Below are 15,185 nucleotides of genomic sequence, written 5' to 3' on the forward strand. Positions count from 1 at the left end.
ACTCATCCATACATTTATATGTTTTTTAAGATCTCTCTTTTTAATTAAATTTATTGGGGTGACATTGGTCAACATGATCATATAGGTTTCAGGTGTGGGTTTCTATATCACAAGATCAGTATATCTTAATGCAGAATAAAGGTCCAAGTTCAAGGCTACTTGTTGAGGACGCAGGCCCATTTTTGCCCCGGCATTCTTAGGAATTCTGAAAGTGTGAGCCTGAAGTATTTAGCACCAGGAAGTGTGAAGTGCCACTTCATATTTTCAGACCTATCTTTTTTACTTTAGTGAGTTTGGATCAGATTTCTACGGTTCCGTTTATGGGGTGTTTGCGTTTAGGTGTTGTTTCTGTGCCAAAGGCAGCAATAGTCCCTTTAGGATCTGAATTGAAGACTGGATATCAACTGATACCACATTTCCAGATTGAAGGACTAAGCTTATGGAAGTGGGAACATTTTGATTATTGGCGACTTTGGAAGATTCTGATGTAGAAAAACATGAATTCAGTTCTATGTTGAAAATCTACTGTTTTTCTGCCACGTACTCCACGCCTCCTCCCAGTGTAAGGAAACAAATCCTCAACATTCACATTCTGTAAATCTTATCTTCATGGGGCATTTCTGAGGCTGCTTTGTTATCATTTCTTCATGCTTCCAGGATTGCAAAGTGTTACAAAGAGATCAACCAGGAGAAATGTATATTTTCTGGCTAAAACAACAACAACAAACTTCTTTCCCTAAAGTTATTTTTTTGTTCTGTTCATTTAACCATCTGAAAGTGAGTCCACCTGAATACCAAGTATGACATTTTCTAATAATTTGGACACTTCGCTCCTGGAGCTGCCTATCTAGGGCTTTGGTTTCCATGGTCTTTGAGGATGTCAGCCGGAACAGTTTATTCCCTATGATGTGGTTTGCAATACAATAAAGAATGGAGTGAGAAGGCTTTAAGATTGTAACATTCAGCAGAGCTTGTACTGCTGATGTCTTCTGTTGGCTCCCTGCCCCATACTTCTAAGATGACATCATGTGTTTATCCCGGCATTTCCTATATGTACCTGAGCCCAGCAGGGTGAAGCTCCCTCTCATGTCACTTGGAGTCACTACCAACGGATGCCTCTGGGAGTTTTATAAAACTCATACAACTGACCTGAAAGCAAACCCTACAACATCTCTCTCTCTGGAAAGGCAGCTCAGGACTCACACGAAGACCCACAAAACTAAAGAGAACAGGAGCCTGCTCTGTATTTGATGTTCACTGACTTATCCTTCGTAGGAGTGATGGTCTTCAAGCCATTTCTACCCCAGCTCCCACCAGTGCAGCCTTTCAGAATTTTTACCTGGAGGAGGATTATCCTTCCATCGTTGGTTTCGATGGTGAATGTATGGATATCCCACTGCAGCCAGCTCCTGGGGACTGGTCTAAATGTCCAACTCTTCTTGGAGTCTTGGATTATAGTCCTGCTATTCCAGAGGGTCAGGCAGGACCTCTTCATATAGAAGAGAGACTGGTAGGTGTGAAGGATGATGGGCTTATTTGATGGCACCAACAAGACCGATATAAAATCCCTACAGAATGAACAAGCCACATCTGGGCCAGGACTACCATTAAAAAGGCATCTGTGTCATCAAGTGGTCTTTTCTCATGAAATGCTACCGTAGAGATTACAAACCTGTGACCATCCGATCCTTTGCTGAGCTGGGAGCATCATTTCAGGTGACCGTTAGTTTGGCTTTATGACCAAGAGCTGTGTGACTTTTTCCTCTCAAAAGTTTCTCAGATAGACCATTTCTAACTACGGCTTTCTGCAGCTCCACCTGGCAGCACGCTCAGCATGAGAATCCACTGGGTTTCTTGGGTGCATGGCTGGAAAAACAAGTCAAGTCATCTACCTGTCTCCATCAAAGGTTGCACTCTCTCAATGCAAACATGAAAACTAGCTTTACAAGACTCTGAGATCACGGCTTCCCAAAGATAGCAAAAGTCACATGGGAAAAGGTTCCACTTCTCTGGAGATGTCATGAAGGTGTCCAGCTCAAGTACTGCTGTTTCCCTTGGGATCATCTTACAGCAGCAGATCTGGGGCCCGAGCCAGTTCATATGGTGACCTACACAGGAGAAGTCTCAGCCCAGGGCTATAATGAAAGGCCTCCACTGATAGAAGGCAAATGACTTCACATCCTATAAGCACTTTCCAAAGGCCAGACGTGTATAACAGGTGGTTTATAGCCTAAAAGGGACATAAAAAGGAAGCAATGTCTCCTTTCATTTACATCACAAACATACTTGCAACATTTTACAAATAGGATGCATTCATTATTTTCCATACTTTTTCATCCCCTTTAATTCTCAGAACTACCTCCACAGTTTATCCCCTCCCGGTTTCCCGAGGAAGAAAATGAGGGTATCCTAGCACATTAGTGACTGAATTGAAATGACTCCAGCTTCTTTCCTGCTGGTTCAGCACATCTCGCTGTCCCGGTTAAAAGCTGGATTAGTTATAACTCCATCCAGCAAAAGGATGTGGTTAATATCAAATCGGTGGTGGCTCATTGAAAACAGTAAATGTGGATTCTTTACTTAGCACTTCCTCAAGCACTTTGGAAACCCCAAAGCTCTTAGTGAGCTCAACAAGTATTAGACGTACAGGTCGGGAGAAACAGAGCTGGTAATTAAGTGTTACCATCAAAAGGGTGGGCTTTCTCAAGGTCAACACGAGGACTAGCTCTCTTTTAATATTTCCGCGGATTAAAATGCTCAGAATGTTTTGGGTAAATGTGAAAAAAGTGCAAAAGAACTTGGCCTGTTTCTCTCCAGAAACAGAATAACGCCCTCAAGGGCTCATTTATATTAACTGAAGAAATGTATGGAGCTAGTCTGAGAAAGGAAGCCGCTGTTCACTTCTTAGGAAGCACCTGGTTCTCAAGGAGACACCAACTGGGAAGACACCAACTGAGGTGCAGGATGGAGTTCTGGAGGTGGCAGCTGCTTCACCTGGAGCCTTTTCCGTGAAGCAGGGAGTCTGAATGGCATTGGGCCTGATTTGTGCGCCACTCCCCGCTTTCCTTCTGTTTCTGGGTGTCTCTGCACAGGTGAGGCAGAAGGTTAGGCAGCTATCTAGACGCTGAGGGATAAACCTCTTTCTCCCTTAACAATGCCATTTCTGACCTAATAATATAGAAAAGTGGCCCATTATCACCACAGGTTGAAGGCTCAGACTGTTTTCTATGCAAACCTTATATCTACTCTTATTTGTACAAGACTGGAGTTTAGAGTGAGGGAGACCTCTAACCCCAGAAGCCTGCCCCTCGCTAGCCAAATGACAATACAGGACCTAGCTGAGCTCCAGTTTCCTCCTCTGTAAGGTGGGGCTAAATACTAGCCTTTTATGGTCTTGTGTACGTTAGGTAGACTGTATGAAGCCCAGCCTTGTCTCTGGCGCATTGTATGTGCTCAGTTGATGAATCGCCTTTCTAAGCTGTAGGTTTTCTAAAACCTAGTCATTAAGATGTGCTTTTTCATTGGAAGCATGTTCTTATTGCCAATTTAATATTTCTATAAGAGTGTCAGTGAAGTAGTATAGTGTTTAAAATCGCAAGCCCTAGAGTTGAGACTACCTGGGTTCCAATCCCACACTTGCCACTTACTAACCGGGACGTGATCTTGTGATTGTGTACGTGTCATTCATCCTCTCTGTACCTCAGTTTCCTCTAAGATGAGAATAATAATTCACCTCCTTAGAGTTGTGGGCATGAAATGAGAGAATACTGCCCTGGCCGGTTTGGCTCAGTGGGTAGAGCATCAGCCTACAGACTGAAGGATCCTGGGTTTGATTCTGGTCAAGGGCACATGCCCAGGGTTGCAGGTTTGATCCCCCGTTGGGGGCGTGCAGGAGGCAGCTGATCAATGATTCTCTCTCATCATTGATGTTTCTATCTCTCTCTCCCTCTGCATCCCTCTTTGAAATCATAAAAAACTTATTTTTTTAAAAAATCGAGATAATACCTAAAAAGTGCTTAGAAGAGCCTGGTTCCTAGTAGCCACTCAAAAAAGGTTGGGACCAGTACAGATTAAAATGGGAGTAACTTTATGATTTCAAAAAGCCCTGGAATGATAGATTTCATCAGAACTTTAGACTCAACAATCTAAAATTTGGCAGTGAAAAAATGATGATCACATAAAGTTTCACTGGATGTTTCCCTTAATATATAATGTTACAATGTACTGAAGTTTGAAAATACTGTTAAGTAAAAATTCTCCATGGAAAAATTTTTAATACCATTTCCACAGGCCCTTAAAAATTAAAATCTTATCTAGAAGCTCAGTTGAATGAGTTGTGCAGGAAGTTTTATTTTTAGCAGGACTCGTCTGAAGATATTAAACTACCGTGTTCACTTGAGAGACTAAGCCATAAAGAAAACCTTTTAAAAGGATACACTTCCCTTTAATAAATAAGCATAGCCTTTTATGTTCTTAGTGCTTGGAAAGGAGAATCTGAAGGGGAAAAAAAGAGAAAGGTCAAAAATCTGAAATGGAAAACGTTGTTGAGTTAGTGGGACATTTTTATTCATATCATTCCCCCAGCCCTTGCCCTCTTCCCTTCGATGTTAGATATGGAGATGTAAAGAATATTGGAATGTACACATTCCCCACGGGCGCACTTGAACTTAAAGTTTGACCCTTTGTACTTCCCCCTTTTACAATTAAAATAGCTCGGCAACTTAGCGTTATATTTAACAGCCATCAAAGGCCTCTTGTAGAGCATGGCAGTGAGGAGGGAACATTAGGTTAGCCTCTCGGTGTGCCAAGTCCCGTATTCGCCTAGAGTATGGAAGGCAGAACATCTGGAGAATTCACCGCCATTTATTTGTTCATTATGGAGCAAGTTCACATTTCCAGGTGACCTCTACTCTTTGTGGCAAGTTCACATTTCCTATTTTCTAGTCTCAGAGCCGACTGAAAAAGCAAGAAGCCCTCATTTAAGGGTGGGATCTTTCCTTTCCTCCTGAGGGTAGAACCGGCTAATGTTCCTGATGCCAGTGTCTGCTGGCATCCATGTGTTTTCCCAGGTTGCTGGAAAGAGTAGCAACAAGATAAGTTTCCTATGAAGAGATGGACTTGTCTTTCATTGTGATACAGAGTGTGGAGTGTAGGACTCTGGGTGAAGAAGTTAGGGATTGTTCAATGACATTCACAGACGGTGCTCCTTAGGAAAAGTATATGAAGAGGCAGGAGAATGGCCCCACCAGATGCCAACACTGTTTCTGGTTTCACATCAACATACTTGGAAGGAGTCTAAAAGAGGCTGGAAAAAACTGGCCACCTGTTTCTATAAATAAAGTTTTATTGGGACACAGCCACACCCATTTGTTTACATACTGCCTGTGACTGCTTTCACCCTAGAGTTGAGCAGTCTCAAGAGAGGCTGTGATGGCCCAAAGTCTACAATATTTACTACTTGGCTTGACAGAAACTCACCATCCCCTGGTCTAAGGCAATTCTTATTCAGTGATGCCTCTAAAAAGCTATTTGAGGGCAAGGGCAATTTATTGGTTCACCCTTCCCACCCAGTGAAATGTGTCACTCACTATGGCTTTGTAAACGGTCCAGGGCTGCGCTTGATTTGATGTGGCATTTTCCCCCCTCTTCCAGGTGAAATGTGAGGCCAGGTCTGCCTTGACCAAGCCGAAGAATAACCATAATAACTGTAAAAAAGTTTCCAATGAAGAAAAACCAAAGGTTGCCATTGGTGAAGAGTGCAGGGCAGACGAGCAGGCCTTCCTGGTGGCACTTTATAAATACATGAAAGAAAGGAAGACGCCAATAGAACGAATACCCTATTTAGGTTTTAAACAGAGTAAGTATACTTGTTTTCATTTTTGAAATATGAAAACTGCTCAGATTCTTTGACTTGGAAAAAAATATTTTTGACTCAGGATTATGTTGAAATCCTAATCTGGGGATGATGATGTTCTCTGTTTATACTAAATCTACAAATCATCCAAGCCAGGAATTTTTTTCCCTTCCTTTTTCCGCTACATTGTTCCCTTCTGGGGCAGTTGCAGTGAGATATTTATAGGCTTGAATCCACTGATTATGACTGGAAATAGACATGTTGAAAGTTTCTCATTTTCTGTTTTGTCAATCTTGAGTGTTTGCAACGCCTTTCTTCTGAGATAATAACATGACGTAGCTTTATCAGACACAGATGTTGCCTGTGAAAAGACGGCTTTTAAAAGGAGGACATTTAGAGGTGGACAAAACAACAACAAAGAGAAAGCATATTTCCTAAGCCCCAGATTTGTTAAGAGATAACAAAAACCTGATGACTTCAGAGGAAACAAGAAGTAAACAAATTTGAACCGAGGACCCAATTTTGAATTACTTTGACATGTCTGTTTAACCGTCCTCAGTATATTTTTATGCAGATTAGGGAACTCACAGCTGAGCAGAATTCCATATAAAAAAGTAGAAGAAACCCAGACCCCGCCTTGATTTCACAAATGAATATATATTTGGCCTCTGTCTGGATTTTGTGGCACATGAAGCGTGAGCCTCTGGCTTGATACAGTATTTTCTCCCAACGTATCTTCCTAGATTAAAACCATGTGTCATTTTGATGAAGAATGTCAAACCTGCATGTTTTACATAACAATTTACATACCTAATAGCAACTGGCACTGATTGCAAGAGAACCCTCGCAGCCATTATAAACTTATATAACTACGAATGATTACAATGTTTGTCTGAAAACTGGTTGCTGGAAATAGAAGTAAAATTAATGTACTATGAACAGCTTTGTTGCATTATGCATTGGTTCAGATTAAATCAAGGCCGAGGCAGGGCTCTTGATAGCTTTGAAACAGTGCAAGGTTCAATGAGGCTTCTTGAACGTGTTGTGTCAAAGAGCCTTTTAAAATTGATTTTATTTTATTTTTTTATTTCTCTTACCAAGGAATTACTTGAAGTCCAATTTTCCCCTCTTGTAAAAGAATCAAATCCATAGCAGTCCCAGTATTTGGTACAAGTGAACAGGGTTGCTAGCGATTTGACATAGTTGTTTAACAACATAAACATATGCAAACCCTGGAAAGAGAAATCTGTTTAAAAGAAGTATTTTTGCAATACCATACAGGCGAGTTAGGGGACTTAGTGGACTCATTTCCTCTGTGATGGAGTATCTTCCTTCCCTTTGATCTGTTGTATCACTGATGCCTCAAGGGTGAAATATTTTTTCTGCTCACTGCAAGGCACCACATGTTAGTGAAATACAGTATGAGTTTTTTATATAGTGCTGCCATCAGGCATTCTATTAAAAAGATAATCATATATTAACTTAGCTGTTATTAATTGATTATGAAGAGATTTTATCTGAAGGAAGCATATATTATTACCCAATGGCTTCTTTCTAAGGGTTGAACCAGACCAGCCCCAAACTGGAAAATTCCCACAGTTCCCCCAAGGACACTGTAACTTAGCTCCTCTCCGTCTGCTGATGGCAACAGGACGCAAACTGTGTTGTCCTTTATCCTAAAAGTAGAACCATTTCCGAATTTGTGACTGTTCTTTAGAAATATTTTAAGTGGTAATAATATATCCTGTTATTGAGTGCCCTTTGGCAAATTGTTTCCTAAGAACTCAGATTTCTGGGGTATGTTAGTATTTCTTTTCTTTCTTTTTTTTTTTTTCTCTTTCTCATTGAAAAACAAAACAAAACAAAAATGTTTTAATTGACATTTCTTGGAAATATGTTAATGCAATGCTTATCTAAATACTTATTGTCCCTCTAACAGTTAACCTTTGGACTATGTTTCAAGCTGCTCAAAAACTGGGAGGATATGAAACAGTAAGTGTTTAAGCAACTTAAATGAAATAATTTTGCAATCTAAACCCCTCCCCCCCCCTTTGACCAAAATAGAGACAATACGAAAGCAGACCATCACTGACTGCCTTTTCCAATGGCTCTACACTTTTGGGGGTTTATTGGGCCGCTTTTGGAAACAGTCCCAATTAGTTCCAGGTTTGGCAAAATTGTAAACTTGTCGTAAAAGCTACAAGTGGAAAACATATGTAACTCTCCCCTGTCAGGGAAATTAGTTGGGTCTGTAATTTTTTCCCATGTTGAGAAAGGGCTATTATTGTACAACAAGCCAAGATTGCATAAAAGAAATTTCCCTTGGCAACATACCTGACATCTGCTCATGTCTAATATGGGAAATGTATTAAAGGCTTTCAGAAGTAATCAGTATTGGCCATTAAGGAATAAAATGCAGCAAATCTCCTCTCATTCTGGGGCAGAGCGGCTTTATTAGACAAGGGTCAGTGCCGCATAAACAGGAAGTTATCAGACTTATTCAGAACAGGCTCTGACACTCTTTATCAGCTAATTCTAACTGACAGGAACGGGTTATTTTTAGCTCACGGGACAATTTGATGGCCACGGATTTTTATAGCTTGTATTTTGAACCAATAAAATGTTAGAGCAGCAAACTAAGATTAAAATCTTGAAGGAAGAAGAAAGAGCTGCATTAATATAGCACACAGAGATGACATCTGTAATAAAATCAGTTGACATAGGAAGATGTCGTCATTGGAAATATTTTCTCCTCCACACAATGATCAGATTAAGTTGTGCAGTTTCTTCTGCAATTGAATAAGAAATTGTTGTTTCTCTCCTTACGAAGTAACCTGGGATATCTCTGTATCATAGTAAAATGACAGTAAGAGACACAAAATCAAGAAAATGAAATTCATTTTAGCCCAAACATAATAACTAGTGTTTCTGGCCAGATACAGCATATTGTTCCACAAACTAACTGAATAGTTGGATGTCAGGAGCTGGGGACGGGAAAAGATGGCAAACATTATATGATTCAGATAGTCTGGTATTTACTATAGAGATATCTGCTGTGAATTCTGACTAAAAACTCTTTGAGTAGGTGTGCATGTAATATTTTTAGTTAATATATGGGCTACACATACATGTTTGTGAGGAAATATAATACTGATATGACCTACATGTAAAATGTGCATTTTATAGGCATGAATTTACTTAAAATACTTGTTTTATCAAGTGCCCTATGTAAAAATAAACAGTGTTATTTTTTCACTTGGTTGGATCTGTTGAGGGAACAAAGGATGGACTCTTTGCCACTGTGACTCATAGTTTTGCAAAATCTTGAGCTAATTATAGCTTTCATCTATGTGAAAAGGATGATATCTTATTCAGGGTTAGTCTCATAAATTTAGGAATCGACCCCATAGCCTAGACTTTTAAGTCTAACTTTTCGTGTTAAGAATAGTAGTATACATTTTTATGAACTGTGACTACAGATAAGTTACATGATATTGCACAATATTATGAAATGTCTTTTTAAATCCAGGAACTTGTTGTTATTCACTGATAAGGAGAGTGCTAGCAAATTTCACAGAATCAGTTTTTCCTGCTTTTGTATCTTCTGTATCTTCACAAGGACTTTTTTTCCCATGAAACTGCAAATTGGTGTCGAATATACAAAAGAAACTTCTGCTAAGTTTCAGGGCATTTGCAGTACTCTTTGAACAAGTAATACTTATTCTTTTGTTGGATGAATGAATGAATGAATGAATGATCACACAATTAGTAAATCACCTAAACACATACAGGGTGGGGCAAAAGTAGGTTTAGAGTTGTTCATATGGAAAAAAATATAGTAATTAATAAATAATAACACAAGAATAAACTCTGTTTCACATAGTGTAAAACTACTTTTGCCACATCCTGCATTTATTGAGTGTCTTTTGTGTACAAGGCATTGTGTTGGGCATTCTGGGAGATGCAAACATATCTAGGCCAGTAGTTCTAGTTGCTTACCATCCACAAGAGGTGGCAATAAGAGATACATAGAAAAGATCCTGCACCTCCTCATTTAGAGATGAGGGAAGGAAGACTTATTACTCTGATGACAGTTGAGCAGAATTTTGGAGAATAGATGGAATTTAGACATGACAGATCATGGCCTTCCAGGAAGAGAAAATCAAATGGGGAAATAAAACTTGGAGGTAGAATAAGGTTGGGCATAGAGAGTTTAAGTCACGTAAAGATGAGTGACTAGTTGGCCAGGATGAATGACCATGAGAGAAGGATGGAGCCTAGTGAGTAGAGATCTTGGATGCTTAGGCCCCAGAGTTCTTCATCAAGCAGCAGGGGGGATACCTTGGAGACTGTTATGCTTTGCCATTTATTCTGCCTTCACTGTGTGTGAAGGTGGAGTGGAGTACTGGCCAGGATGAATGACCATGAGAGAAGGATGGAGCCCAGTGAGTAGGGATCTTGGATGCTAGGCCCCAGAGTTCTTCATCAAGCAGCAGGGGGATACCTTAGAGACTGTTATGCTTTGCCACCTATTCTGCCTTCACTGTGTGTGAAGGTGGAGTGGAGTAGAGAGAGGCTGGGATGGAGGGATATGGAAGACCAGATTGGTGTCTGCCTTTTATCTGGTTATGAGTTTCATGTCACTTCAGCAAATCCACATGAGGACTGGTGATCTCTTCGATGGCTCTTTCCCCTTCCATTTCCATTCACACTTCAACTCCTCATTGTGCATTGGATCCCTCCCATTCTTCAGAACACTCCGGATTTTTTCATCTCACCTCAGGCAGGGAATCTCCATAGCCATCTTTCTATGAAATCTTCATCTGAGGCCATAAACTAGATGAAGCTAATTGGTGGGATTTTTTTTCTTTCCTCGCTCTCTCCCTTCCTTCCTTCTTTTCTTTCCTCCCTTTTTTTTATATGCCTCATGTAGGCACTTAAGGTTGCCACTCCCATTCCACACTTAAGCTTTTGAATCTCCTAAGTGAAGAATAAGTTTTTCTTTTGGTATATTTTGGCTAATAAAATTGTGAGAAGTTCAGTGAGAATTCAGTTTTGAAGTTAGTCCAGAAGCTGTATGAATAATATCCAAAGCCTGGGGACTTAAGTTGTCATCACAGTGCTACCAAAGGACACTTATCTGTGAGATTATCTGATACCAGAACAACTATAGACTTGTCATTTAGAGCTCAAAAGAGATCTTAGAATCGTCTAGATCAGTGCTTCCCAAAGGTTACTCCACAACTGGGGTTCAAATTTTCAATGGGGAACTTTAAAGTATAAGCCATTGTCTAGGCCTCCACACTGAAATATAAACTTTGTTGTAGGGCCTGAGCCTGAGAACCTGAGATTCCCTTTTCTTAAGCTGTCCAGGTGAGGTTAATTCAAAGCTAAGTGTAACAGTGATTATTAACACTTCACCTCATGGGTCATAGCTTCAGAATGGGACCCCATTTAAGTCAAATGTCGAAGATTAGAAAGCTATCTTCAGGCCATTACTAAATAAACATCCAACATATTAACATTTTGTTGACTCAAAAGAAGCCAAAATTTTCCCAAGAGTATTTTTCCATTTAGTCAATGGTCATCTAAATTGGGACTCAGTAAGCTATTTTCATTTTGAATAAGGGAAAGTGTAGCACCCTAACATTTTTTATTTTTCACAAATTGGCCTTTGTGTAGAAAAAGATCCTCCCCATGTTCCAGCCCCAGCCTTTGTTTTACAAAGGAGGAAACTGAGGTACAAGGAGATGAAATTATTTGCAGGGATCATCATGGCATTCTCCCAGTTCTGACAGCTGAGAATGTTGTGTACAATCATGTTACCCTCCATAGCCACTGAAAGTTAAAGGAGATTCATAAATGATCATTCTTTGAGCCTTCCATTCTCAGCAGTCTCTTATGTATCCAGATTGCTTTCTACATAATGTGGGTGATTCTTGGAAAAAAGATTTAATAACCTACCTTTGTTGATAGCATCTTTTAGCCAGTTCTTCGTATCTAACAAGATCCTTAGCAGATAAACTGCTACCTGCTGAAACTATCTGATTCTTGAGAAAAATGTGTGAATTTAGGAGATGGGGGTCAAGAAGTCTGGATGGTGTAAATATTCAGCAATAGTAAAAAATTTCAAGTTTAAAATTTGTAAATGTATCTCTTCTGCACTTAACTTGTGATTGGATAAAGACGTCCGTCCCTCTGGAATTCCTTCTGGTTATAAAAAGAGGCCATCTTAATTGGTTTGTTTTTGTTTGTGGTTATAAGCTATTTCAAATCTTCTGGTTTGAATTGTGGATTATGGATTATTTCATTTCAGTTCTTCAGTACCCTCAAATTTAATTTAAAAGAGAAAGAGGAGCAAAAGTTTTATTTTAAGCCTTTATAACATTTGACTAGTGGCTATATTCGGTTCTCTTGGGGTCCTCTACCTTTGCTGGAAATGTATATTGTGTCTCTGCATCCTTAAATTTAGAGATCATAAATATATTGAATGGATTTGATTTCCGAAAACAACAACAACAATATCCTGGCATTTTGATTGTTTGGCAATGAGGACCCTTCCTTTGCAGTCCTATATCCAACTTCTTCCACACATTTTAGAGTTTTGGTACTGACAGTTGAGGATGCAGAACTGGATAAAGTTGCTGATGAGCTAAGAGGCCTGCACTTCAGTTTCTGGTGAAGCAATTAAAGCTCGCAGGGTAGCTTGGGGTATTAGCAGGATGCATCGAGTTGAAGGTGGTTTGCTAAAGTGATTTCCATTTGGCTACCCGTTTGATGGCATGCCAGAGGCAGTATTTGGAAAGAAGGTAGTAGAGCAGGGAGTTGGGTCTTAAGTAAATCTAGAGGCAGAAGACCATGCACGTGGTGCCTTTGGAGAATGTCAGCTAGCAGCCCCCATCTTCCCATGGGTGAGACAGGACCATTATTTCTCATCTGGAAGGAGTTGCTTATCTTCTTGCTGGAAGGATTAGGCTTTGGCATGAGATTCTGACTTTGAAGAAAGATGACAGTAAGTGACAAAAATGACAGAAATTCTGTCATTTCATGACATCCTCTCAATCTACTAACCCTAGTTCTCTGGACAGACAAAACCTCTTGCTTAATTCAAAACTTTTGAGGCCAAAGATGATGTCATGTAGTTTTGAAAGGCTCCAGTTCCTGGAGTACTACCAGGAAAAAAAAGTCATCCTCCTTTAATTCAGTCCACCCTCAAGGTGTCCTGAGAAAGACGCTGTTTCTCAGAGCAGCCTGGGCAGCACCGCTTGCCGGAAAACTCTGCTTTTGACTTCATATTTCCTGCACATTCTTAAGCCATGGAAACTCCAGAGTCCTAAAAGATCTCTGATTGCAGTTTCCTCACCAGGCCACAGCAATGCCAAGATTATTCATCCCTGCAGCCTCAAAGGGAGCAAAATCAAGGCTCGAAGTCTGTGTCTTGGGTTAAAACAGTTGTCCGGTTTTTCTTAAGTGACAGGATATTTTCATCAAGTAAAATCGTGGAAGGGACCATTCCTTTCCCACGCACTGGACCTGTTTTCTTGACAGGGGTGGGCAAGGTGAAGAGTTAGCTTCGGGCCACCTTTACCACATCGCCTGGGTTCTGAAGCGCAGTTTGAGAACCACTGTACTTACGGGCAGTGAAACTTCATGAACATAAAAGGTGTGGAGTGCTTTTCAGAGTTTCTTGGGTCTTACCGCACTCGGGAAAGAAGTAACTGTCGAGTGTCTTCCAAGTCTGATTGGGGCTCACACACACCTAGATTGGTTTATTTCACTTGGGCGTGGTCTGCTCAGCTTTTCATCTTGCTTCATGGTTCCTTGTATGGCGCTGTGCTTCCTGCTAAATTATGACCCCTTGAAAGCTGTAACATCTCTTTCTGTTCATGATGCCTTCCCACCCTCAACCCTCCACCTTCATGCCTCTGTACCTGACACAGCGCCCTAAGACAGGAAGCACTAGCAGCTGGGTTGCTGTCCTGAACCCCTTTCATCAAAGTGAGGACCTTGAAGGAGATGACAGGAGAAGCACAATCCAAGAGAAATAATTGCCGGATGAATTTGGCCATTTTCTAAGGAAACAAAGAGCCAGGAGTTCTTTGTATCTTTAAAAATCTAAAATAAATAGAAGGTGAAGTTGAAACGTGAACATGACCAGGAGGCCTGAAGCTTAGGGAAAATTGATCAAACTAACCCCTTGGCTAGATCACACTTCACCGCTAAATGGGGCTGGGGGCTGGATACCAGGAAGCAGAAGGCGGTTCTGTCCCAGATAGGGTCTAAAGCTAACACACATCCAGAGAGCACATTGAACAACAGAATAAAAACCCTAAGCAAATGAATAATTAGGCCCGAGGCAGGCATATTAGAACAGAAGGCAGATTTATACAGGTGGGAGCACGATGCCCAGTAGCTGGGCCAGGAGGAGTTCTCAGGTTTTTTTCCTCTCTCCTTATAGGGCCGTGTGACCCATTATAAAGTTTGGATAATGGGAGGATGCAGACATTTCTTGCGTTAGAGCCTGTGGTCAGCATTTGTATTAAAAGTGCACCTGGACACACACAAAAATAAAGTTGGGCACCTAGAAGAACTGTGCACTTAAAAGCATTTCGCAGTTGGAAAGAGCACATTTGATGACTTTCCTGTGGAAAGAAAATGTCTCAAAATGGCCCGATTCATCCAGGCTGGCCAGTGGACCCTAGGGAAACAGAGAGACCTCTTCCTCGGAGGCCAGGCCCTTGCTGTCTTCACTCCAGATGAGTCCTCACTAGTGAAAACTGTATTTAAAAACGGGAGCCTGCTGGCTTGGGGCTAACACAGACCCCTGGCGTGCTGCTCACGGCTTGTTAGCACCAAGGGGAGCTTGATGCTGGCTTCCTGCTGCCACATTTCAATTCGAGAGGGAGGAAGATTTTTGTTTCCCTTTTGACGATTCATTATTTATTCTTAAAGAAGTTGTGTCATCTCTGTGATAGGCAAGTATTTAACAGGGCATTCCCTAGTCTAGGTGGTAGGATGTGGGAGGGGGACATGGTCAGTTTCCAAAATTATCCCTATCAGCAGTGGTCTCTTCTTCATTACATTTTACACAATCTGTATTATTTTGTGTAGGTGTTTGGTCAATTGTTTATTGCTGACACCACCCCCCCCGTCCCCTCCCCCTCAAGGATGCAGTCATGTTGGGTCTGGTTGTCATTGTTGCATCTCAGCTGCTAGCACAGTGCCCAACAGATGGGAGATGTTCAGTACATGCTGAATGAATGGGTGTGTGCATGGATGGATTCAGATATAACTGGAACTTATCCGTGACTCTGTGGTGACCATCATAGTA

General features: G+C 40.9%; 1 protein-coding gene across 4 annotated transcripts in view; it reads left to right on the top strand.

Annotated features, from left to right (window-relative positions):
* ARID5B (AT rich interactive domain 5B (MRF1-like)) overlaps positions 1-15,185 on the top strand; it is a 183,612-nt gene that overhangs the window by 143,828 nt on the left and 24,599 nt on the right. For 3 of the 4 annotated variants that reach the window (XM_005865124.2, XM_014538743.1, XM_005865125.2), the window contains 2 exons: positions 5,653-5,857; positions 7,794-7,846. In XM_005865124.2, coding sequence (XP_005865186.1) covers positions 5,653-5,857; positions 7,794-7,846 — 258 coding nt within the window. The remainder of the gene's footprint in view (positions 1-5,652; positions 5,858-7,793; positions 7,847-15,185) is intronic. The other variant, XM_014538742.1, reaches the window with a different exon arrangement.

This window comes from Myotis brandtii, unplaced genomic scaffold (assembly GCF_000412655.1).
Source record: "Myotis brandtii unplaced genomic scaffold, ASM41265v1 scaffold196, whole genome shotgun sequence".
Lineage (NCBI taxonomy): Eukaryota > Metazoa > Chordata > Mammalia > Chiroptera > Vespertilionidae > Myotis > Myotis brandtii.